The sequence below is a fragment of the Agelaius phoeniceus genome, chromosome 3 (assembly GCF_051311805.1).
Source record: "Agelaius phoeniceus isolate bAgePho1 chromosome 3, bAgePho1.hap1, whole genome shotgun sequence".
Taxonomy (NCBI): domain Eukaryota; kingdom Metazoa; phylum Chordata; class Aves; order Passeriformes; family Icteridae; genus Agelaius; species Agelaius phoeniceus.
Genome location: NC_135267.1, coordinates 102,106,162 through 102,133,029, shown reverse-complemented (window position 1 = coordinate 102,133,029; position 26,868 = coordinate 102,106,162). Strand labels below are relative to the sequence as shown.

Sequence of the window (26,868 nt, the reverse complement as noted above, 5' to 3'; positions counted from 1 at the left end):
TAAATAAGTACATTCATGTTTCTATTTTCATTAATCCATTTACTTATAGAAGCCTAATTAAACATTTTTGTTTAAAATTTTACTAATTAAATAGTACTTAAATAAAAAACAGCAGTGACTTCACACCCTCCCCTCATTTTCTTTAAAAAAGATCATATGGATCCTTAGTCTCAAAGAATTAAGCTTAGAGAAAATTATTAAAATTTCAAATTAGTAAAAAACCAACCCACATAATCTTAAGGATGACAGCAAATAATTTCCCATCCACTTCCATTTTGAAGCCACTTACGTATATATACATATATATTTTGAGAGTAAGGCCCATGTTGTGCAAAGAAAAAGTCTATACCTCCCACACATTAATAAATTTAAGTATTTTAAAACTATAGCTATCAATCCCTCTAAACCAGTGTGCAGCATATCAGCAATCTTATGCATATGCCTCAAACAGATGCAGTTGATGCCCATACCTAAAGGGGTAATTGATCGTGGTTGTAGATGAGTCTCCCACGTGTGAACTATGACTTCGCAGGGACCATCGATAGTCTGTAATTTAAAAGTTAAATGTCTGCAATAATTTCTTTTGTTAGATCTGACTTTGTACCCATGAAGTTGTTTGGGATGGTTGTGAACTAAACTTAGAGATTTAAGGAAGTAAAAGAAGAAGGAGAAGAAGAAAGGGAGAGGAACAGAGAGAGAAAAAGACTGAAGAAAGAAAGAAAACAGATGAGGCTTCTTACCCCTGCAACTGCTGATGACTCTGTTTGATGTGTTGTGAATACATATGACAAAATTTTTAACAGTCTGACATGGCAGAGAAGTTACATGGAGTCATTAACTTTACTGCTAACAGAGGCTCTGCTGGACTACTTTATTTTCTTCTTATACCAAAAAAAAATCTCTAAATTCATTAGAGTGCTCACTTTGTTCTCAAGCTACAGCAACAGTTTATGAAAAACATACCCGACATCTCTAATTCCAAACAGCACTCAGCACCTACTCATGCACACTGCAGTTGCAGGGGTGAGTTCTCCTTCAAAATTTGCCTAGCTGAATTCAAAGACTACAAAACACAGTTATTTTAGTTGTGGTACTGGAAAGCAAGTTATTTATCATCTAATTAAAACATAAATAATTGATCCAATCAGCCAGCAATTAAGACCCTGCAAGCTATTCCAGCTGGAGCAGGATAAAATAGATACTTTCATTAAAAAGAAAATATTGTCCACCAAAAGAATACATTTGTTGACAAACACAGCCAAGACTCAGATAACCAGAACAGTAACACAAAATCTTCTTTCAGAACAATTTAACTTTGAAATAGCTTTCTAGGTAAAAGCTTGTAGGTAACCACAACTGAACAACAGAGAGAACATGCCTGATTACCAGTTCAGTCACCCTGAGAAGGTTCCCCTAGCATGGCACAGTTGTTACTACCAGATGCAAAAACCACTGTCAAATAGCTGCAATTTGTCGTTTTGATGTTTTGGAGCCTAAGTAACTCTTATTTCCAAAAAAATTTGCTACTATTGCCAAAGACATGGAAACTTCCACGCCAGCTCAGCCCAGTAGTTCAGGTTCTTGTTTAAACAGATTTCAGACCCACAGGGACATCCAGACAAGCTTCAGCCTCAGCAGTGTAATTACACAGCACCAAAATGCTTTGTTCCATTACACCTCACCCAACAAATTCTTCACATGCAGATGGGATTTCTTGACATACACTGAGCACATTTAATCTCCCAAGCCTTTGGGTGAGCTAACAGCAAGCAAACACCAAACATTTAACAAGAGCTCAGTAAGATGGCTTTGCTCTTTGAGTCTCAGTTAAAGCAATGTTCCTAATGAGTTCAGAGGCATCCACACTTAAATGTCATGTCAGAATAAACCACATATGCTTAGTTATGTTTTAAAGACAGAATGCATGTAAAATATAAATACAATTATATTACTGCTTCCAGTTTATTCCTGTTATGGGGCAGTTTTAGCTCCCAACTTCTCACTGCTGCCACAGTGACCACACTTAGGGTTTCTAGAAAAGTAAATAATGAGAAGTTTCTTTGCCCTTCTTTCACAGCACAGTGACATTTGCCTGTCAATTACAGTTCCTAAAGCTGCAAACCATGTTTGTCAGCAGGGAGGCTGCCATTTACTCCCACCATGCAGGCATGCAAGATCTCCAACAGCAGCTCCCATGAACATGTGTACAGGTTTAGTTTGTGAACCTGGGCAATGCAAATCTTCCTAACATGGACTAAGCTGTTTCCTTCAGAAGGTAAGCAAAGGTTTTTCCTTGTAAAACCCCCAATGTATTGTATGAAAATGTCAATTTATTTCTTACACTACTGTAACTGTCCATTCTAAAGTTAGGTTCTAAAATGATGAATGAATTTGAATAACATTATCCCAACAATAAGGACACCATGCCAGATACATTCAGCACAATTTCCTCTCCTGAAAGTAATACAATGAACTGATTGTGCATTTAATCCCAGGAACCCTCAACACTTTCCATACTAAGAAGAGCCAAGCAAAGCTACCTGGAAAAAAAGGGCAATTGATTAGAGAACAGGCAGAGATATCACTAAGACCCCCTCAATCCCTACTCAGACCCCCTGAGTTTACAGGCATTTAAAAAACATTTCAATTACATGTAATAGAAGCCATTGTTACAATGAGGTCAAAACAGTAATGTCATTTCTGTGGCACATACTGACCACATCTGAAAAGCAGCCAGCTGAGCAGCAGAAGTAAATGAGGCGTCATCAATATTAACAGTACGGTAACGTTGCCTAAAAGGAGAATCTCTAGAGGACAATCTTAAAAGGGCATCCATCCAAATGTCACATCAAACATCTCATGGGCAGTACACTGAGATAAGTGGCACTGTGGATCTTTTTTCTACTAATACAGACACTGTTATTTTTTATAAAAGCCAACACGAATATTATGTTGCTTGATCTTGATTAGCTGAACATCTGATTCAATTTTTAAGTTTTCAAAGAACATTCAAGAACTTTCTTTAAAAATCAAGTCTTCTTCCATTATGAGAAGCTGGGGCCTCCCTCCCCAGCAGTCATTAGACACTTTTGAAATGAAGGGAAAATGCCTATCTAGCATAATGGTTCTGAGGTTCACAGCAGATGCACCATTTGCATGAAGTGCCTGGGTACTCAGTACAATTAAATAATGAAAACACTTCTGTGGATGTTTAAATGGTAATTTAGGATATCAGTTCCAAGGTTCCTGCTTTAAGACAATACAATAGAGTAGGCATTAGAGAAGGGGGGTACGACCCAAACCAAATCTTCAAAACGCCACACAAACACATTTATCCAAGTGCACTTCACTAATTAAAACTATGTTTCAAGAATAATAATCTACTTCAATAATATGAAACAGCTAAATTAGACTTAATTGGTAAAGCTGCATTTCTGACCAAGATCTCTCTGGATTTCTGTACTATGTAGAAGACAATAATTAAGCACTAAACTGAATAATTAAAGCCATTCAGCCACTGCATCCAACTTGGAAGGCAGCAGCAGATAAAAGTCACCTGGCAGGAAATGCTGAGCTCAGTAGAGATTTTACAGCTCTGGTATTTCCAGTAACAGTTTCACACACAATCTGCTATCTCAGCAGACAATAATGTCTTTGTTACTATCATGACAACCATGGGTTCTTAATCTACAAAAAGCTTTTCTAAGGCATTAATTACTGAGTGTAGGTCTAAGTTTCATCTATATTACTACAGTCCAGGTGCTAAATGTATTTATTTAATTGCACTTTAAGAAAGTAAATCTAACTCTCATTTGAAACCTCTGTAATGAAGCAGAAAGTGTGAAAAATGTCCTCCGATACAGTTTTTAAAGTCCTGCTACATGCACAGACAGCTTAGTTATTTCACACTTGCCTTGAAAGAAGTAACCCTGAACTTGCATGCTGTATTTAGAGTTTTAAAAGCAAATACAGAACACAGCTGAACAGATTAAGGTGTGCTCCTTACCAAGGTTTTCAAATATACATCATGCAAACAATGCATGTAAAATTATTCTTCTAAAACTTAAGATACACAGTAGACCAATTCCAGCCAAGGGAGTTTTGGTGTGCCTCACACAAACCCCCTCACAACCCACTGCCACAAACAGAAAGGGAGCGTAGAATAAAACCCAGGAAGATCCTCACAGGGAGCTCACTGGTCCCAGACTATGTTCAACAAAAGAACAACCTTGACCAAAATAGTTTAAGTTACTGTCTCTTTTCATCCAAGTTTGTGTATTTATTTTTCTTTTTAAATGCTTAAGTTCAAAATGCTTGCAACACAGTAAAATCTCTTGATATGCAGAAGCCAAGACCTGACAATAATTTTATGGGAAAATGTTCTTTGGATATGTATTTGTATTCATGCAAAAATTCTATGAATTTCAACATATTGAGTATTTTAAAAAACACTGCTCTATTTACATAATTGTAACGATGTTAATAGCAATATGCTTCACTACAAACAAGACTTTCCATTACATCACACTTTCCTTCAAGTAAAAAAAAAATTAAGATCAAATTATGATCTTAAAGTAAGGAGAGAAAAAGACATGACTATTTTTTCTTTTTTTTTAAATAAAATGTCAATTATTCTATTTTCACATCTAGCCTGTAGCACTACTGTGGGTAATCTAGGAACTACCATTTCTCTGTGTAAACATGTATCAGCCCCATCTCTGCCACCATGTCCAACTCAAGCATCTTCACAGTTGGAGTTGCTGTAGAAGTTGTTAATTTCAAGTGGATCTGTCCTCAGCATGATTTACTAATTATGTGATGTCAAATTCATATACTCAGACTTGAGCAAATAGTTAAGATTACACTGTTGTTTTACTACACATAAAACTGATATAAAAAAATTAAGTGTCAGAGATCACATATTGCCAGCTTGTCAAATTTAGGAGATTAATCACATGCAATGCCTAATGAAAAAAATTCTGAAATAAAAACCGGCAGAATAATTTAACTTAAAAGTATATTTTCCTTATCAGCATTTCCTTAATGCTAAACTTCTCCATGTACTGTCTCACTTGCACTATACTGTACATGATATTCCTGTTACTTTTTCATTGTTCTGCAAGAGGTTTACAAAAAGAGGAAGAAAACTACATTGTACCTGGATTTCTTTCCTTCAAAAGACTTTATTTTATAAGAACTAAAGTCCTGTGCATTTAACAGTCACAAGTGAGACACCACTAAGGTGACAACCCTGCACCCCAGGAATTCACATACTTTGTTTTGTAGGGTGGTTTCCTTTTCTCCTGCTCTTTATGCTGGTATTGCATTAAATTCATACTTACCTTGGCAGACCCTGCATCACACGGTGCATAAAGGTGCAGATACAGAGCACCTACTCAAAGAAACACACTCACCAATACAGAGGATAAACTTTTGCAAATGGTAAAACAGAAATTGTATTGTCTATCAACCACAGCTCAGGCTCTGCTCACTAATTCTGCTTTTTGAGTGTGTTACATTTAAACTTCTGGACATTTGCAAAAAAAAAAAAAAAACAAAACAGTAAGAGTCCCATCAGAGCTGCTGAGCTGTAAGAATTAATCTACTTTTGGCCTCAGTTTGACCTCAGCAAAAGAAATCTATTACTGGCCTTCCCTTCTTTTGCCTCAAAGTACCAATTTAAATACCAGTTTCTGACTAGACTATTTCACATGCTCTAATGAAAAAACCAGAACTGTGTTTCATTTGAAATTAGTACCCTTCACTGAAATGATACCTCCATCAAATGTGATTTTTTTAGTTAAAAAAGGCTGACAAAAACTTACATGCTCTTGACAGTAATTTGAAATTTTTAAAAGGTATTGATGAGATGGTTCTGTAACTCCTTTGCACATTTAGCTACAGCCTTCATAATCCCAGTTTCAATGAGGAACTAAAGCCCAGGGTGAATAGCTACAGGATATTAATAGAATAAGAAAGACAGCAAAGGCAGCATTAAATTTCTTAAGGTTATTACTTGTTATTATGAAAAACAGTTCAAGAGTAGCTGCTTATTTTCCCAACTTAGCCCAGCTTTTTCCTGGATGCAACCTCTTCTCATCTGAAGAACTTCCCCCTGCCCTAGTGCAATGTTTACAAACCAGTACACTGCCACATACATTAAACTCTAATTTATGAAACTTTAAGTCATATGCAACTTTGACATCAATACCTGTAAAAACACATCTGTCTCTGTCTCTTGGCTCTTTTTTTCCCCTCCAAGTCGTGCAAATACCTATATACAAACATACAGAAAACAATGGGATGCCTCATCCCTTGTTTCAGCTTTTCACTTCAAGAGATTAACTTATGTTAATTATACAGCATGAAGTCTGGTTAATACTTCTCATGCTTCACAAAAAACAAATCTGCAGTGATATTAAAAACTTTTAAAATTTTAATGCACCTCCTACATTGACCATTTTTCTCCAACTATCACTTGCTTCCATCCTACCATACAGGATAGATATCACATACTATCACATTTCTTCCATGGATCACTTGAGATCCATGCCCTGCTGAAGTCCATATGCAACTATATTCTAACTATAAGAACTTCACCATATTATTTAAGCTTTATAATAATGTCAGGGATTTCTTACCACTGAAATTTTTAGAACACTACCACTGATAAAAGAAAGAATATAATTACAGCTAAGAGCATATGGTCACATATTTCCAGAAGTGAACTGTGAGTATTTCCACAAATGTTTTAGTGTTTCACATGTAGCAATTCAAGACTTATTTCTAAAAAAAATCTCATGTTTAACTCAGGAAATCCTTTTTTTATTTCAAGTATGGGAATTTTTCCTAAGAATGAGCGAACTTAAAGTAGACAAGGTTGTACATACCTTAGGTTCTAGAAAGTATCCTTTAAAATACCGATACTGAACAGGAATTCCTCTAGGAAGCTCTACAATAGTTTTCCATCTTTTCTCATATGTACTGTGAAGAAAAAAAGAAAACAGCCAACCAAAAAAATAAGTTTCAAAATACAGCCTAACAGCCACCTCAGACACATGTCTAAGTTATATTCTAAAATAAAGTCTAGTGTATTGTTGCAAGGAAAGTTATTAAAAAGTACCTTAGCTAAACATGCACAGAACACGAGATGTACTTAGAACTGAAACTAAACTTTTTGATTGACAGATCTGAAGTGCTCCAAGAGAGCAAGAATTCTCATCCCCATTGAACAGATGGGGAAAACATGGTGAAGTGATTCAGAGACTCATCCAAGATCACACAGCCAGTCACTGACAGAATTACAGACACAGCCTGCAAACCTTATTTTCCTTCACCACAGAGCTGCCATAAGCTGGCACCATTTTAAGAAAATACTGAATTTTTCCACTGCATTTAAGCTTTTTTTATGTACACTCATACATCCCCTCCCCCTTAAGAATTTCAATGCAACTCTCAGTTTAAATAATCTCTTCCCTATCACTTTCTAGCACAATAACTTTTTTATAGTCTTTCCTTTCTTTTTATCCTATACACCTTCTATAACTTGCTGCACAGCCATGGGACTGAGAATTGCCCTAAAGCAGTTTCATACTCCAAGTATCTAAAGCTAAACTACTGAAATGCCTACCACAATAGCAGAAGCATCATCTGTATAGTTTATATAAAGCACACCCAAGTTTCCTATTTTCTTAAACATATTCCTAAGCGTTCAAAGTGCTCAGGGGCAACCCAAGAAATTCTGGAGTTCTACTAACAGTACATGCAGCTCAGGAGTTTACAAACTCAAAGACAGAATAAATTTGTTGCTCCAGAACGCCAGCTACTTCAAATGGAATAAGTAAAAAAAATTCAAAACAGAAGAAAAAAATCCCCCCAAAAAACCAAAAATCAAAACCAACTTACTCATCCGGAGTCTGGAGGACCACTGCAAGCTGGGGATTCCAATTTCCCAAAGCACTGCAGCTCCCACATATTGCAAAAACCTCTCCTAAAAAATCCAAACAGAAAAATACCCACAATCATCATTACTTCTGGCTAGATGGCATTAGAAAGCACAGCCACAGTCAAACTTTCAAGTATTTTAAATATATACCCCAGAAACACTCATTTAAAATCCCTCCTATCCAAAAAGGAATCTTACCCCACCCAAAACTACAACAGCATTTTCTTCACCATCCCAAGGACCTGAGAGAGGGACTAATGACAACCCCAGCCCTTAAAAAGGGTTGGCTTCCAAACCATTCTTGAGGAATAGTGTTCAAAATATCTCTGCAAATGCAGCAGGCAAATTTTCCCAGTAAAATGTTTAATCTCAAGATAACACGGTTATTTCCCTAAATATTCTGTATTTTTTAATGTATGTCCATATTCCCTCAAATTCATACCAACAATTTAGAAAGCACAGACAAACAGGAGGTTGCTAGCATTATTCCCAAGGCAACATACCCAATTAATTTGATTCCCAAAAGTAATAAAGTTAATTTTGCTGCTATGCTTTCAGTTTTTACTGGGTATCAAAACATAACATTGTTACACAAAAAACTCACATAAAATTGTCACACTTATCTTAATGCATACATTAAGATAATGCATACAGAACCCAAAAGGTCACAACAGTATATTTAATTTTGGGATATCCCAAGTGACCATTGCAACTTACCCTTGTTTTAAATATAAAACCTGTATGTATCTGACTGTAAGAACAACAATGATAAATACTAATGGAAAGAACAAATTAATACTTTGCTCTCACAGGGTTTCAACAAGATTTTTAAACATAATAAAAAGCTGTTGCAGAATAAGAAAACATGGAGTTTTAAACTACATTTATGCACCACAAAAGGATGATAAGCATCTCTGAATTATTTCCTGTTCTCAAAATGAGTAGTGTGGAGGACACAATAATCCCAAGATACAAAGTAGACCAGCTGTATGCAGCAAGTGTACATTACCTCTTCCTAAGCCATAAATGACAGCTGACACTTCCAAATACACTGTTACAGTTTTGAGGATGCCCTTTTGCCTCTAAAACTGTGTCCCTTTTCTCCAGTTAAACTAATAAGGGATACCACAGACCTGCTTATGAAAGAAAACTCTGCAGACCCTGGGGTTGGAAAAAATCTACATAAGACAGAAACTAAGACAACATTTCTCAGAAAGCAGCTTAGTGAAAAAAAATTTACGTAACACCTTGAACTTCAGCAGGTTTTTTTTTTTAATCTTTTGCTGCAATTAATTAAAAAAAAAGAAGCCTGAGCTTTCTGGATGCTCACTGTAAGCACACTGTAAGCAGACAAAAATCTATATTATATTTATTATGCTATCGCCTATGTCAGCTTTCCCTTTCCCACCCTATCCTGAGGCACATGATGATTTGTTTTTGCAGGGAAGAGCTAAAGTGGGGAGGGAAGACCACCTGAACACCACACAGGTAGAGTTTCTGAGTAAAGATATTGAAAAGAAGCTAAAATTCTTTTAACATCCCTTTAAAACAGCAGTACTTAATACACCTTCATGTACACAACAGCCAACCTTGAAGTGCCATCTAATTATATTCCTCTGAAGAGGTGCCAGCTGGAATAGTTCTCTGGGCTCCTATTTAAACAAACGTGCACACCCAGTAAGGCACCACACACAAAAGGCAATGCTTGAATAGGATGTGCAGCCACCCTAAACTCCCTTCAACAACTGCACTGAGGCCAGATTAGGATTTATAAAACACTGCCTTAACTATCCCAGTAAAGCTAAAGTGAAATGCTGGGCAATCTGCCTCCCCATAGGCAATTCTGAACTCAGTGGAGTTTGGACTGGGTTTGCATTTCAAGCTCAGGACTCCTCAGCTTCTCCCCTCTCCTTGTCATGGAATTCAAGGCTGCTCCTGGCAGAGCTCCTTTAGCTACTGCAAAGAAGGTTAATCTAAGCCTTCTGCCCCAAAGCTTGCAAAACCCTCATTGATCCAACAATAATAACAAAAACCCCAACAATATCAATGTTGTCATAAGCAGAAGCACCCTTTTGTGTCATGTCTTTATGCTGTATTTCCAGATAATTCTTTGTGAACAGCCATTGAGGCAGGATCTGGTTCTCACTAATCCTACTTTTCACTGCAGATATTCTTAGCACAGGAAGAAGTTACACATCCAAAGTCAGCTTTGGTAGTGACAGTGCCACCACAGCTGCGGAAGCAACAGTGTAAGCAGGACAAAGAGAGCACAGCTTGCAATACTCCATGGTACAGCCACACAGGTCTTGAGCTAAGGTCAATTTACTCTCAAGTTCTAAAATTTTCTCCAGAATGCTATAGGAAAACTCTACTCCTCACTAAGAGCTTTATGTCAACACTGAGTAGCAGTTTTCAGTTCCCAAATCCCAAGGGAGAAACACAGGAGAGGTCTAACACAGGGCAGATGTCAAAACCTGTACAATGTTTTATCATTTGCTTCCCCTACAACTACAGGAGACACTTCTGCCATCTGGTATTCGACAGGAATTTTGCCAATCTGCTTCCACATTCATCTGCTTCTGTTAGGCAGCAATCAATGACTTTTTTGGTGTAACTTCAGTGCTGGTTTTGGCTGGGGTAGAGTTAATTTTCTTCACAACAGCTAGCAGGGGCTCTGTTTTGAATTTGTCCTGGAAGCAGTGCTGATAACAGAGGGATGTTTCAGTTACTTCTGGGCAGTGCTCACAGCATCAAGGCCTCTTCTGTTCTCTCCCTACCAGAGAGGGGGCTGGGAAGGAAGAAGCTGGGAAGGAAGACGGCTGGGAGCAGTTTTGTGGACCTCAGTTACCAGCTGTGGATAAACACAACTCCTTCCTTCCAAGTTCCTGAAGATGAAGGTCAATAAAATATGCACAATTAACCAATACCAGATCTTCATGTTGTACCTGATGTGATACCTTGTGTCCCTCACTTGGATAACAAAAGTTACTTTACACTTTCTTTTTTTTTCTTGGCATAGACAGAATACTGAACTAAGCTGCATATTCTTTCTGTCTCTAACTTCTGATAAAGGTCATATCTTGTGAGAACTTTCAACAGGGATGCAGAGGGAATAAAAACCAGAACAAACACATCAATGTGGGCCTAAGTATCATGGGTCAGAATACAAATGGTTGTTTCCATTGAATAAAAAGGTACTAAAGAGGGAAGATTTTAAACCAATCAAAACCATTTCAGATAGCATCAAAATCCCTAGGACATTATGAAATTTTTGTTTGGAGAAAGAGGTAAAATTTATTTCCCAACTCTCATTTTCAAATTCATTGGTGAAATGTCTTAATTTATTTTACAATGATTTATCATCTTGATATTTGATCTAATATGTTCTTTTATCTCTGAGGAAAACAGACAAGACAGCCTTTGAACACTCCTCTACTGTGTTTTCTCCTACACCATACAAAAAGGAGAAAGTATGATTTGAGTACCTGGTGCTGATGGTCCCCTTACTTCAAAAGTGACTTGACAAGAGGTCATTTCTGCAGAACTTTTGTCTTGGGATCGTTGAAATCTCCTATAGTGGGAAGAAAGAGAACTAATTTGAGGAAAAATCATTTGTTGCTGCTCTAAGTAAGAGGAAACAGAAATCCCACCACTTAGAGGGAAGCAAGCCACTTGTGATATTACTGCCTGAGTGAGCAGCAGACATAGAAAGCTCTTTAAAAGCAACTGCAGACCCAGAAAACAGCATCCAGCTGCAACACTGGCATAAGAAAAAGACCACTAAATCAAATACCATATGCAAGTATCAGTATCCTGCAGCATTTATCAGTCTTCAGCAGAGATTTTTCAAAACTCTGACTAATTTTGCTTCCAAGGAGGCCACTGGAAGGTTTTAAGGGATGTAAATTAGGACCCTTGGCAAAGAGTAACTTCTGTCTCATCAGTGCTATTCTTCAACATCCTCTAGAAAGCACAAGAAGTTTCCACAGAGAAGCACAACCACCCTGAAGGAAAAGGGGAACAACTCATAAGAGATGAGAGCTCTCTGCTGTCCCTTGTCCATCCCTGTAGACTCTGCTCCCCCACTTCCAGGCCTTCAGAGGAAGCACCAGGAGCACCTGGAAGCACCAAGCAGCCTTCAAAGCAGCCCAGCAGGAAGAGACTGCCTTTAGCCAGGACAGCAGCAGGAAGACAGACTCTGCCTCAATTTTCTCCTCCAATGCACAACACCTTGACTGAAAAACTGGCAGAAGCCCATTTTCACCATTAGAGCAGAAACACTATTGATATATCACATCCTTTTGTATTATTTACAACAGCAGCAGTCATACTAAAGTCCACATATGGATGTTGCTAGACTCCCATCACCCAAGTATATCCATCTGGACATGGACTACAAAATAATTGTACTAATTATGTGCAGAATGAAGTTTGCAATGGTTTCAATTAATCCAGTTCTCTACATTGCTGTGGGGGGCTTTTTGTTCTGTGTGCGTTTTGTTTGGTTGGGGTTTTTTTTTTAACCAAGGAAGTAGATTGTTGCTATTGCTATTTCTGAACAGGACAAACAGCACTTTATTTCAGTACAGTCTTGGTCAGCAATCTTTTAATAACAACATCAGAAAGAACTAACAACACTGAAGAAAAATTTGCCTTTCATTAGCTCTACTACTAGAAGGGGAACCCCCTGCCTTCAAAGGGCATAGGACAGCTAAATATGCCTTGAAAGCAAAAGACAGATACCAAATAGGAGAAGAGAAAGAAGCTCATCATCAAACCTCATTCTTTGTGGGCATTTAAAATGTTACTGCAGGTATTGAACCTCCAGAACTGTTTCTTCTGGATTTTCTCCTCCTCCTCCTTTCAATTCCAACTCTCCTCCTCTATTCCTATTGTAACTACAGCTGCCTTTACTTCACATTCCTTTTTCTCCTCCCTTATTTTCCCTCTCCATGTCAAGGAAGATGACTTTTCAGTAGTGAAATGAGAGCAAAAAAAAAGTAGACACATAAAGGTTTCTGCTCACATATTCCAATTCTGCATTCGCCTTTCACAAATTTTATCATTCTGCAAATGATAAAATCCCAGACTCCTGAAGCTAGAAATAAGCACAGCTGATAATCAGGAATTCCATGAAGGGCATGCCCTTTAGGAACTTTCTCACCTGTGTATGTTCAGTGACACATTCTAGCACTTGTTTTTAGCACTTATTTATAGACAAAGAAGCACAGCACGTTTCAGTGCTGAAGCTAAGACTGGACTCTCAAAACTGGTCTAAGGTGACAAAAAAAATCTCAGGGTAATGCAGAGAATATAAGTTACTAGTGTGCATTTATGATGACACCAAGTAGTCATGGGCTTGGCTGTGCTCCCCAAATGCCTGTTTGGACAGCCTTTAACTGAAAGGGCAGAGGAGCCAAAGAGGAAATGAAGTAGGCAAAAATCTCTTGCAAAAGTCAAGCAGGAAAGTGAAAGCTGATATGTGCACCCAGTTCCCCAAAGTAAGAATACACTTTTGGCTTGCAAAAAAAAAAAGAAAACCAAACCACAAAACAAAACAAAAAACCCACCAAACAAACAAAAAACAACACCAAAAAAGCTGTTTCCAGAGCCAATGCAACAACTCAAATTTAAACTTCACAAAACCCAGCATGTATCCTACTGCAAATTAACTAACTACACAACTGTTCCTAGAGAATCATTCAAAATCCTCCTAAGTCTATAAAGCTTTTAGCCAATCTTGCAAAAATTCTATGTACCTACTTTCCAGACAGGTGTGGGTTTTTCTAAACTGCCTAGTAAAATAATTTTACTTTTCTATATAGGAGTATCCAGTTGTAAGGAGGTTTTGATAAACTGACTTTGTAAAATTGCCAAAATTCTACCCAAAATGCATTTTATCTCAAAAACCTACTCAGCCTACCCAAGGGATGTATATGAAGAAAAGAAAAATTCCACTTCACCAAGCAAGAGCATGTGGTTTTTTTCTAGCAGAACTGCAGGTACAGGTATTGCTCTTATATTTAGGGTCAAAGTACCATCTCTCATTCTGAAAAAAACATCTTTTCTAGCAGAGCACTGAATGCAAACACACAGCAAGGAAAAATTACGTCTGCTTTTTGTTAAGGAATCAAACCTCTGTGGTATATTATAATGCACTTACAAAAGCAGTCTGTGTTTTCAAGACACGATACAAAAGCATTTTACTGTGGGGAGAGGGAAAAAACCAAACAAGCTAAGTTGAACTGTCTAGTTACTGATGGTTCCTGAAAAGAGATGATAATTTAATTCCCAAAGGGGAATGAAAAGCTTTAACAATCAAATCCTTTGACCTCTAAGTGTCAGGCATCTTTGAAACAGGATATTCCTTCCTTCAGATTTTCAGCACTGCTGAACCAAAGAAGCTGGCAAGAATTAACAAAATCCTCTTTTGCTCCCCACTCCTGTCATGATGGACTTTTAAGTGAATGCATATAATTTTCAGCTCAGAGGAGTCACATCATAACTGCTTAGGGGAACTGAAGCAAATTAGAAGAGCTACATTAAAAATGATAAGTATTTCCTAATCCGCAAATATTAATAAAATCAATTGAGTTGATTTATAAACTAGAAATCCTTGTGCAACAACCCTTTTTAAACAACCTCTGAGTCCAAAAGTAATAAAGCTGAATTCACATCTGCTGCAGCTACAGGCATTCAGATGCTAACCTGGGTGCAAACAATTGCTCCTCTTCCTTTGGTCAGCATTTATAGACTACAACCACATGCGAGAAAGCAGTGAACACCTGAATCTCAGTTCTCCTCATGGGAAAGACAAATCACACAGGAAGAGACTTATCAGCACTTCACTAAAAAAAACAAACAAAAAAGCCAACAAAAAACCCCAACATGAAACATTAATAGGAAGAAAAGAATAGGAAATCCAAACTCTCTTCTCCCTGATTCTAAAAGAGAACTTTAGAAAATGCAGGTAAGAAAGAAAAGATGACATAATACAATCAACTGTTAAAGTGTCACAAAGTATTATAGATTTCCTCTAAAATGAGCTAATAAATGTGATCCTGGATGGGAAAGACCAAAATATTTTTTGGTTGTAGTTAGAAATATACCAGGACAGGGACTTGATTTATTAATTCAAATCTTGAAGTTCATTTGAACCTTCTAGCTTACAGGTCTGGTGATATATTAAAACCCTTCACAAACCTTCAGCTTTAGTGGATTATTCTGCCTCACCCTTAACTTCCCTAACCTTTCCAAAATGATTTAAGAGGTGCTGGCTACTTGCTGTACCATGTCTTATATGTTTTTTCAGGATGAGCTAAATACACACAGGTAATCTGGGGCAATCATAGAATATAAGCCTATCTGACAAACACTGAACAAATTCCAGAGTCATAAAAATTCACAGCAGCCATGCAGGCAGGTTACCTGCTCTCTACTCATTACAACCAATATTTTTAATAGCAACTTGAACAGGTTTTGAGGCTTTGATTCTAGTGGTCCAAGGGCAGGCTTGAAGTCAATGGGATTCTTTTTTAAACTGTGGAGACTTACAAGCCTGAAGGCCTTGAACTTTGTTGCAGCCCCCCTTTGGACAGAGGGCTTTCAAAATTAGGCAGGGAACACTTCAAGCAACTACCTTGACAGACCTGAATGAAAAGCTGATTTTTATCAACTCTAAGTTGACTGTAAGGGCTGCAGAATGGCTGGTTACACTTAGCATATCCATTATGGATAATCAGACTTTGGCAACACGCTGGTAAGAAAGCAAAAAAGTATCAGACTCACACCAAAGTGTCACCATTTCTCCCCTTCTCTCCCCACAAAAAGCCACCAATCTCTATCCAGTAAAATAAAAGTAAAAAATTCTGATGGAAAGGTATCAACCCAAAATTCTCTTGGGTAGCTTTATATTTAAACTGACAGGATAATATGCAGCACAGATTTTTCCAATGAGATGAAAAAATTCAGCTCACAAAGTATCATTTCAATGGGTGGGGTTTTTTTTAAGCTAATAAATTTCATAGATACTTAATGGGATTTTTCAAAGGTAATAAGACAACTAAGTACACAGGTGCCACGAAATTCCCGGAATGCATTTTAGTACTTTCAAACATCTGATATTTAGTGTCAGATTACTTCTGCCTGCTCTATTACCGAATTTGCTTATTTAGCTGCAGAAAAATGAAGCCCATTGTACTGGGTCTGGCTGAGAGGGAGTTAATTTTCCCTACAACAGCCCTGACAGAGCTGTGCTTTGTACTGGCAGCTAGAAAGGTGTGGATAACACGAAGAGTTTCAGCTGTGCTCACACAGCATCAGTGCTGTCTCTCCAACATTCCCCACTATCACCAGGAGGCTGTGGGTGGGCAACATCCTGGGAGGAGACACAGCCAGGACAGGTGACCAAACTGACCAAAGGGACATTCCTGGTCATATGACATCAGCTCAGAGATTCATACATTAAAAAAAAACAAAAAAAAAAAAAAGAAGGGAAAAAAAAAAAAGCTAAAAGAAAGGAGAGGATTTGTCATTTAAGACCTTTGTCTTCCAGAGCAGCTCCTATCCATATGGAAGCCCCGCTTCCCTAATGGTGAAACAGAATAAAATCTTCTGTTTCCCCTTGCTTCTCCAGAAATTATTTTTGCTGTATTAACTGCCTCTACCTTGACCCCTGAGGCTTTTTCCACCTTTTTCTCCCTGAGGAAAGGAGTGACAGAGCTGCTTGGTGGGCAACTGGCACACAGCCAAGATCAACCCACGAGCACCTTCTGAGCACAAACAGGCTCTTTCATAATGCTAGCACACATTTCATCACAGATCCTGGTGCACACGCCTGGAAGTGCACAATCCTAAAAGTAAACATGCCCAATTATTTCAACATATCTCTCCATTTATTGCATATAAAGATAAAATCAGCAAGGACTAGAAGGCTGGAGTATTTTTGGTTTTATTTTTATAATTTTGCACTGACACTTTCCACCTTAAGAGAAGAGATTCATGAGCTGCATCAACACCCAGGAGAGTCCAACTCCAGGCTGAAGCAGGGGAAAGGTGCCACAGCCCCAGCCAAGTCATCTGACAGCTGGGAGAACACACTGACAGCACTGGGGCTGACACAGAGCACCCATTACAGCCTCCCTCATGAACCATGAATTGAACACAGCCCAACACTGCTGGAAAAGGTACTGTGCTCAGATTTTACCTTCTTAAAAGATGTGCTACACACAACAATAGAAAATCCACCACACATCAGATCTACTGCTGTGCTGAACAAAGGGACACAAGCCTAAGTCACACACTGTGATATTCCAAAGATACCAAGTGGTATCTGGTTAACCTTGTAGTATGATGAACAGATTGTGTTGCTTGTGGTTGGTCCTAATGAGGTATCACATATTACAGAATACGTCTAAAGCAACAAATTAGACATGCAAGAAAATTATGTAACAGTAGCTGACGACACCTGGGTCTTAGAACAGCGTCAGAGGATATATTTGTCAGGGCATTCCCTTTAACAACTGAGAGCAAATTTTTAGAAACAGCATTACAGCATTAACTCCTTCATGTTCAACCAAACAACAAAGAGGGTTCTTCCTGCCCCCTCCTCTTCCCCTCACTGCACCTTGACTGCAGGAGCAAGGACAAACTCAGCAGGTCTCTCCTTCTGCATTGCAGTGCTAACACTGGACAGCAAACAAACTTGCACAGAGGATTCAGACATGCTGTTTTGATTCAAAGGCTGAAATTTTACCAACAGCCTTATGCTGACATTTAGAAAACCCAAGTGACACCTCTGAAATTGCATCACACTAATACACACCAAGTGAGAAAAATATTTTGAGGATTGCATTTTCAGCATCAATTTAGCTCCCCATGTGAGGGGCCACATCAGCCGTGGTTCCCTCTGCTCACCCACAAGGTATCTGCTTTGTTTTAAGTTACAATAAGTTAATTGTTTCAGCATTTGGCAAATACCTGTCCATGTGACAGACCCTTCCGCCTCAGCTATGCCACAGCAGTTGGGTGAAGTTCTTGAAGCAGACAGGAAACAGCTGGGGCACGTTTGTAAGTGAGACAGAGCAGCACCAGTCTGATTCCTCTTTTGTGAACTGTTGCTTATTATTAATGTTCAGCTGACAAGATCTTAGGCAGGGAGTAATTTAGCTCTCTGTGATCACACTAACACTCCTCACTTAGGAATGACTTGGACAAATAACATGTATAATGCTCCCCACAGCTCTCAACAAACCACTTTTTTAACAGGTTTCCAGAGCCTGGATCCATTCTGTTGAGAGGATGCATGCTTTACTGAAAGACTAATTACATGGCAGCTTGGGCTACCAGCGTCTATTCAAAATCAATGACAATCTCCTATTTAACATCTTACATAGTTATTTTATAGGAAGCAGTGCTAGAATGGAAATATATATGATAAAAATAATTCCACTTATCAACTATTTCACCCTACCATTAACACTTAAAATATGTTGAAGGTTAACCTCCATCTAACACTGTGTGCTCTGACAAATTAAAACATTAATACAAACATGCCATTAACTTAAAGGAAAAAAGAAAAAGAGAAAAACGGAAGAAAGAATCTGTGCCTGGTTAGGGTACAGACAAAAAATTAATTTTTTAAGTTCCGCCTTATCTAGAGCTGCCTCACCAGCTCCTATGCGATCAATATCATCAAACCTGGAGCCGGCAGCACCACCGCTGTGTTCCTCTAGCGCAGAGCCGAGACAAAGAGCAGCACAGCGCACAGCCCCACGCCCGGCAGAGCCCAGCGGCGCTGCAGCGTGCTCAGCCCGGACACGGACCGCGGGCTCCGGGCGCCCTGCACGGCACCGCCCGCGGCGGGAGCCCGGCCGGGAGGCGGCGCGCCACGTCCCCGGGCCCGCCCCGGCCCGGCCGCTTGCATAATGCCGCAGCGGCGAGACCGCCCCGGGCCAGGGCTTTAGGCGGCGACGTAAACAAACAGAGCCGCAGGCCCCGCGCTCCCACCGGGTGTCAGCCAGAGCCCGGCCGGACAGCGCGATGCGCCCGCAGCCCTCCCGGCACAGCACCCAGCCCCGGGCCGGGCAGCGCCGTGGGCGCCCCCGGGCGCATGGAACCGCGCTCTTCCCGCCTCTCAGGAACCCGAGGAGACGTCCCGGTACCCGGACGAGGTGCTCCTCCCGCACGTCCTCTCAGATAACACAGCGCTCCCTCAGCGCCCTCTCCGCACAAGCTCGAACAGACCCTGCTCAGCCGCGCCGACCGCCCCCTCCGCCACCGCGCGGTCCCACTGCCACACGCGGCCAGCAGCGCCGACTGACCTGGCGGAGCGGAGCGGCGCTCCAAGTCCCCGGTCGCTTTGTGCGGGGTTGCGGACGACAAAGCCCGGGCTCCCCGCCCCTCCTGCCAGGGCCGCCGCCCGGGGCCGCTGACGGGGGTGGGGAGGGGGCGGCGCGGCCCCAACCGGTTCCAGCTGCCCCCCGCCAACATGTGACCGCGGCCGCGGCCCCGCCCGCCCCGCCGCCGCCAATGGGAGCGCGGGAAGAGCCGGGGGGCGGGCCCGTTCCTCGACAGCCGCGGGCCCGGGGCGGGGCTGAGGGCGGCGTGGGGAGTGCGCGGAGCGGGGGCAGGCGCAGGGGGGCTCCGAGAGGCACGGGGGGTTCGGGGGCGGCTTACGGCCGCCTGCACACGGCGGGGGAGCTCTGCCCTACCCGCCTCTCCCGCAGGCCAAGCACCACCGCTTCCCCGCGCCATGCCCCCCATACCTTCCTCTGAAAGCGCGGCGCCGCTCCCCCAGCGCTCTCCCGGCACCGCAGCGCGACCCGACCTCCTCCAACCTCCAAGACCTGCACAGGAGCGCGCACCGACCACCCCTCGCCGCCATCGACACTACACCCCCCTACAGCACTCCCGCTAGCCCCACATCCCCTCGGCTGGCGGCGTACACTGACCTGGCCGAGCACTGCAGTCGGCTGCCCACCCCTTGCTGCGGGGCAGCGAGCGCCCCTGGCCGGGCTCCTGTTGGTGCTGGCGGGGCCGCTGACAGCGCGGGGGAAGCAGAGCAAGGCAGGGCAGGGGGCGGTGGGGCCGGCAGCCGGATTCTGCTGCCCCCGAGCGCACCGGGAGGGTGCGGCCACGTGACCCGCCCGGCTGACGCGTCACTCTGCGGCCCGGCCCCGCCCCTCCCGCCGCAGCCAATCAGAGCCGGGCGGGCGGGGCGGGAGGGGCGCGCGCCGTTCCCTTGAAAGCCTCGGCGCTGAGGGAGCGCTGGGACGGTGGCGCCGGGGGGTCGGAGAGCGGCCCTGGGATGGTGGCGGTAGGAGAGTGGCTTTGCTGAGGCGAGTCAGGCTTCTGCTGTCATCCTCACGCTCTTTGAGGTCACCCTCACCTCAGTTTGCGTCCTCCGTACCCAGCCCGTGAGGGTAAGGGTTGCCCTAAGGATGGGGAGTTCTGCTTCCTAAAGATTTACCATGGTTGAAGCTGACTGTAAGCCTGTGGCACCAAGGACACGATGGGTTTTTTTATTTTGTTTTGGTTTTTTTTGGTGGTATAAAGGGGCAGACGCTCTGGCTTTCCTCAAGGGCCTTTGATTTCGCTTGTTTTGATAGTGGCCATCTGTCCCTGTGAGCTTTTGTGTGCAGAGAAGCGATTTATCCTGTGTTGGGAGTTAGTGCTGTTACAGGAATGCTAGTGAGTGTTGTCCCTCAATCTGCCATTTGAATAGAGGACTATCTTCCATTTCTTCCTGCCCTGCAGATCTAGCTGTGTTTATAAGTAATTTGTGACGTTCCACTGGCTGTTGTAGGCAAAACTAATGTTAATATTAGAGACGTGTGTAATGCGTCCAAACTGCTGAGGTCTTTGTGTTAGTGTTTCAAGCTTCATGGAAAGAAAGGTAGGGGGAAGCATGCAATAAAAAGAAATTATAGCTGAAAGCAGCTCATTTTTAAGTGAAAAAGATAAGAGGAATTCCTCTGGGTAAGGAGGAGTGAAGGCTGGTGGAAAGTGGTTTCCTTGTTAAACACAGATGTGAACTACTCTAATTACAAACCCTCGGTATTTAGGAAAATGTTAGGAGCCATCACTTCTCCACGTGTATTCACTACTGAGGGAAGAAAGAGGATAAAGAAACTTCGGAGAAAACAGTGTGTAGAAAAGCAATTGTCTACCTGTTTTCTCTTCCCTGTTTTTAAGATTTGTTGTAAAGCAGGAATAGAATTGACCACTTCCAAGCATGGTTTGCTGTGTTAAACTTTTCAAAAATTTAATGTCATGCCAGAAGTATTATAAAATTGTACCATTAATTTTTTTGGTTAAAAACTAGAAAAGTAGCACTTGGTTTTATTCAGCTCTAGTGTTAATTTTTAAAAAAAAGACTTCATTTTGTCAAACTAATATTGCATTTCATTCCATAATTCACTGTAGCTAAAAATTACAATTTAGACCTTTAATGAATTCAAGAAATACTCGTGTTCATTTTATTAAAGATGTGCACCAGTGTGGAGGAAGTAGGAAAAGTGTGGGATGGACAATACTGGTTTATGTTGACTTAAGAAAAGTCTACATTTAATTAAACTTACCAGCACACTTTCTTTTTTCCACCCTAAGAAGTTGCTTCCATATGGTTGAGTCAGATAAACTCATACTTTGCCATGCTGCAGCAGACAAGTCTCAGCTCGTCTTTAAGAGAATATAAAACCGTGCAGTAATTAGAGCATGTGGATCAGTTTATAGAGCTTAAAAAGTTAAGGTTGATGATCTGCTTTCCTTTTTCTATACAGAAAAAAAAAAGAAATGGAACTAGAGAAATGGAGTTTTTATATTATAAAACCTTCATTGAATTGAGGTGCTGTTTGCACAAGTCCCAAAGAGCTCCAGAAAGACAAGGTTACGGGATGTGTTTCTGGTGCCCAAGCACAAACCCTATTTAAACCATGTGTGCACCTGTTGGAAAACATGTTTTCTTATTGAATAAAAATTTAACAAGGTGAATGAGAATTGCTAAATACTTAACCAGAGGGTAAAATGTTCTGTCTTTTTTCTGGCAGTGACAATGTAGTGCTGAAGTCCCTGAGCAGGAGTGGAAGAGCCAAAGGAAGATGCTGGAGGTCCTTGGGGACTCTGCCCTCTCACTGTATCTCGTTCCCTGTCATGACAAGGTGGAATGAAGCTGCTTGGAGGTGTTGTGTACTGTAGGTGGAATATCAAAGCAGCCTTGAGGCTGCACTGGCTGAGATGTGGAGCCCAATGGGACTGCAATGATCTTTATAAATAATGAGACAAATACTTGCCCAAGTGCAGGAAATAGGTTTACAATACACTGGCAAACCCATACTAAAAAGGCACTAGGAAAGGCCTTCAAGGGTTTATGTCCTTTTCTGTAGGCAATGGAATATTTCCTTCAGCTGCCAGAATTATAGATTCAGCCTATAATCAAGCTTCATTGATACTACAAGTAGCTATAAAGATTGTGAACATCAAATTACAGCTGTGCTTCCTCTTTCACAGCCTGCATTCAGTTCCAGTGATCTGGTTTTACTGACACCAGTGCTCACAGCTGATGAAAGCTGCATATACAGATGATTTTCACTCCTCATTTTACTGCACTTGATCTTTCTGCACTTGTTCTGGGTCTGGTGGGTAATTGGGAATAAAAATAGCTGCTAAAACTGTGCAAATGAAGGCACAGCATTAGGCATGCAGTGTCAAATTAATGTTCTTTGATCTTTTGTAGAGTCACTTATGGTTGAAAGTACACTTCTGACCTTTTCTCTGGCACTGAGAATATTGCTGTATCACTACCTAATGGGAAATCTGGACGGTTTATGGGCACTAAAGAAAAGTGATGCTAAGGGATATGAAATAATAGCAAGAAAGAGCCATGCTGACAGCATGGCAAAAGCCTCTCAGTCTCATGGAGAATGATGAGAAAAATTGCCCATTGCACAATGGCATTTTTTCTGTAATGTTTACTGTAGTACAGAATAATGCATTTTTCTCTGTGGACAAGTCAGCAGTTTGTCATCAAAAACAGGGAGGCCAGCAGGCTGAGGAAGGTGACTCTGCTCTGGTGACCCCACCTGCAGTGCTGTGGCCAGCTCTGGTGTCCCCTGGAACAAGTCCAGAGCAGGCTCTGAAGATGCTCAGAAGTCTGGAGCACATCTGCTATGGAGACAGGGTAAGGGAGCCGGAGTTACTCAGCCTGGAGAAAAGAAGGTTCCAAGAAGACTTTGGAGTCCCTTTAGGGACTTCAGAGCCTCAAAAGAGGCTACAATGATAGCTGGAGAGGGATTTTTATGAGGGCATTTTGTGATGGTAGAATGGTTTGAAACTGAAAGAGGGGAGATTCAGACAAAATGTTAGGAGGGAATTCTTTACCTGGAGGTTAGCAAGATACTGGATGCTGCGGGAAGCTGTGGATGCCCTGTCCTTGGAAAGGCTCATGGCCAAAACCATTCTATGACTGGGATATTGATTTTTGGATTGCTTAGGGGCTTTTCCCTCAATTTTGATTCTTCTTCTCTACCCTCCCTCTGGTCCTCCCAGTCCCAATTTTTATGTGGAAAGGAAGGCTAAGACATCCTTCAGTGAGAATTAATGTTTTTGTCATGTTCTCTAGAGCTTTGCAAGGTGGGCTATGAGAGAATCACTAAATATAAAATAACAAAGTATCAAGTATAAAGTATCATAAATATAAGATGAAACCCTCTTATGGCTATTATTAACAATAATCAAATTTATAGCAGAAAAAAGAAGAGTTTCACTTTCTTCTATCAAAAATTCAGTCACTTTCAAACACTGTTAATTATTATGTATAATTTGGCATTGGTGATAGACAATGTTACAACAAAAAGTTTTAAAAAAAAAAACCCAAGTGCCAATAGAATATTGCAGGCATTAAATTTTGATTTGAAATGAGACATGCTATGATTTAGTTTTGAGGGTTCCAGCACAATTTGCTTCTTGATCTGAGCTGGTTTATAGTTTCTGAAATGAAACATATATAACTTGGGGGGGTTTGGTTTTGTGAATGTTTTTGTTTGATGTTGGATCTTTTTTTGTTTGGGCTTGTTTTTGTTTGGTTTTGGTGGTGGTGGGTTTGTTTGTGAAACACGTGAAAGATTCAAGTACCACTCAGTCACAGAACCACATTTAAACTGGCAAAGTCAATTGCAAATGGGAAACTTTTTAGGTTTTAATACAGCTAGAATAAGTTTTATACTCAGGTTTTTTGTATATAAACATAAAACTGAGGTTATATCCATAACTTAATACTAATACAAATATTTACATTCATTTGTAAATATGAATGTGTGTGTGGTTTCTGTGAACTCCTAGCTCTGTTTATGTGCCATGCCATTCTCTCGAGTTCTTGCACAAAAATCTTCTTTTGTTACTATCTCCATCTTTTATCTCTGGATTTGTGCTCCTGTGCTAGTTTTCCCAGCAGCACCCATTTCACTGTGTAAGAAACAATGACAGTGGTCAGAAAATGAAGAGCAGTTATGGAATATGACACAGATACTGCTTTGTTTATTCCTTTTCTTTTATCTCTAGAACAGGGAGGAACACCTTAAGATAAGGAGAGACAGAGCTTCCTATGACAGCAGGAAAGTTTGACTCTGCTGTCATTTAAAATCCCATTCCAAAGGTCATGTTTGTGTTTTAAATGAAATGTGAGGCTGACCTTTATGCTCTGACAGATAATGATAGTAGTGATGTAAGTGCTTCCTTTGAATTCTGCAGGTAAGGAGTAGCTGCAATGTGGGGTTTGTGGTGTGGTGGTGCTTGTTTTGCAGGGGAGAAGGAAAATCATGTTCTCAGTGACCTGTGTGAACACCAAAGGGCCCAAAGGGGCTGAAATTTGCTACTTATTGTCTGTTGTACTTTCAGACTCAACATTTCTTGAAGTGTGTCTCTACTGAATATACCAATATGGAGAAAGCAAATGGGACAAATCTAAGTGGGGGGAAATGTTAGCTTTTCCTGTCCTCCATCATTTGCAGTTCTCCTCCATCTGCCACACATACCCCTAATGACAGAGAAATGTGGTTTAAGTTTCAGGTATTGACATGAACATCCTTAAAAGTGGAATGAAATATCTTCCTTTTTATGGTTATTAAACAGTAACAATTCCTATGTTTACTGCAGCACCCGAGGTTTACTGTGCTGTTGTGCCTGGAACTGCAGACACATCAGAGAGTTTCTTTCTTGGGAGCAAAGGTCAGCCTGAGGAGAACTTGAGGCTGTCCCTGCCTTAAGCCAGCCTAACATCTGGCTGCAGCATTTTGGCTCTGCTACACCTCCTCCTGCACTCCTACCTGCCCTTGGTACTCTCTCTTGGCCCTTGTCTAAACTTTCACTGAACTAGGACAGTTCTCAGTCAGAAAGTGGGGGGTTTTGCTTAGGGTTCTGTTTTGTTTTGTTGTTGGTTGGTTGGTTGGTTTTTAATGAGGTTAGTTCTGGGTTGAGTCAGTGGGCTGAAAGAATTCAAAGTCAGGTTGGATGAATGTTGGAGCCGTCTTGGTTTAAATAGGGACATCAGCAGGCAGAAGCTGAGCTGTCCGTAGCTTTTAGGGAACTGCTTGTTGTGACAAAGAGCAGCTCAAGCAGATTGATCAATTTATGTTTAAAACAGAGGGTGAGCCACCTCAAAGTGGACTTGTGAGGGGAAATGTGAGAACATTTACTTTACACTTACTCTGTATTCTTAGCTCTCTCTGTTGTGCTTAGCCAGTAACTTTTGTAAACAAAGCATTCCTATTCTGCCCACAGCTCTGGAAATACCAAAAAACTTAATTTTTTAAAAATTTTTAATAAGGTTAATAAGACACAAGCTAAGACAACTTTTCGAGTAATTCTGACTCTTATTCTTCTTGCTGGGAAGAAGAAAGAACTCTCATTTTCAAACTTCTGAGGATAGATACAGGCATATGTAACTTTAAAGATGTCAGCATCCTTTGCTGAGTCTGACAGTTCTCCATGTGAAGCTGTTCACAAGTTTGCCATTTACCTTTTAGTCAAAGCCTTAAAAGTTAAGAGCAACCCCCATGAAAATGCAAGATCAGTGATAAAAGACACATTGTGCAGCTGAACAATGCATAGCATTTGTGTGACAGCAAAAACTGGTTTATCAGGTTCACTGCAGACAAGTATAGATAAACTCCTGGAACACTGCAAAATCTATTGGAGTGTTCAATGGATATACTGACAAACAAAAAAAAAAAAAGAGTACCAGGACCAAAGGCAGCAAAATAAGAGCTGCAAAGCCTAAGCTGTAACTGGTGTGAGGTAGTGAGAACTCAAAGCCAGCCTGTTGGCTGATGTGAACATTCTTTTATGTGGGAAAAAAGCCCCACAGAAAAGCACTGAAAATCCTGCCCAGCTGCTCTGAGCCATGGGAGCAAAAGGCATCCAAGTGTGCTGGAGTACTGGCCTGGTCCCAAGCCTGTGTGCATGGGCAGCACAGATAAAGCACAGACATGCCCCAGACAGATAAATGACTGATTAACTGAAGTGTGTGAGCCTCTGTCCTGGTGCAGCTGGCAGCTCTGCCAGTGAGATTGCAGCTGCAAAGCTCAGCTGCTGCTCACAATCCAGGGAAACTGCGTTTTGCTGGAAAAACTGCACATGGGCAAAACCTCTGTGCTGTATTGCAGCTCTTCCTCCATGGACCTGACTCTGCTGAGGCATGGGGTGAAATAATGATTAAAAGAGTCCAGGGGGAAGGCTGCTGGTGAGGAGGAGCAGTGCTGCAGTCCCAGGCTGTTCAGGGTTATCCTGAACCCAGAGCAGCACAGAACACAGCAGGTTCCCTGGGAGTGCTACTGGCTGGAAAGGGGGCACAGTTTTGAGGTGGCAGAAAGTATCTTTTTGTTGCACCTTGTAGTTCTCCGGGCTGCCAAAAAAACTTCTCTGGTTGG

At 41.1% G+C, this 26,868-nt stretch overlaps 2 protein-coding genes across 10 annotated transcripts in view; one reads left to right on the top strand and one right to left on the bottom strand.

Annotated features, from left to right (window-relative positions):
• GPCPD1 (glycerophosphocholine phosphodiesterase 1) overlaps positions 1-20,045 on the bottom strand; it is a 42,882-nt gene extending 22,837 nt beyond the window's left edge. For 3 of the 9 annotated variants that reach the window (XM_077176012.1, XM_077176014.1, XM_077176017.1), the window contains exons 1-5: positions 19,267-19,637; positions 7,906-7,990; positions 6,891-6,984; positions 6,212-6,274; positions 471-546 (exon numbers count right to left, since the gene is read on the bottom strand). In XM_077176012.1, coding sequence (XP_077032127.1) covers positions 471-546; positions 6,212-6,274; positions 6,891-6,984; positions 7,906-7,990; positions 19,267-19,435 — 487 coding nt within the window. In that variant the 5' untranslated portion in view covers positions 19,436-19,637. Of the gene's footprint in view, positions 1-470; positions 547-6,211; positions 6,275-6,890; positions 6,985-7,905; positions 7,991-11,430; positions 11,517-18,643; positions 18,753-19,107; positions 19,130-19,266; positions 19,638-19,896 lie in introns of those variants that run through there. The other 6 variants (XM_054629354.2, XM_054629355.2, XM_077176016.1 and 3 more) reach the window with 6 other exon arrangements.
• Positions 20,046-20,109: 64 nt separating this feature from the next.
• Positions 20,110-26,868, top strand: part of SHLD1 (shieldin complex subunit 1) — a 64,815-nt gene continuing 58,056 nt past the window's right edge. Inside the window, exon 1 of the mRNA XM_054629361.2 lies at positions 20,110-20,367. The gene's annotated coding sequence lies outside the window, so the exon portion shown is untranslated. The remainder of the gene's footprint in view (positions 20,368-26,868) is intronic.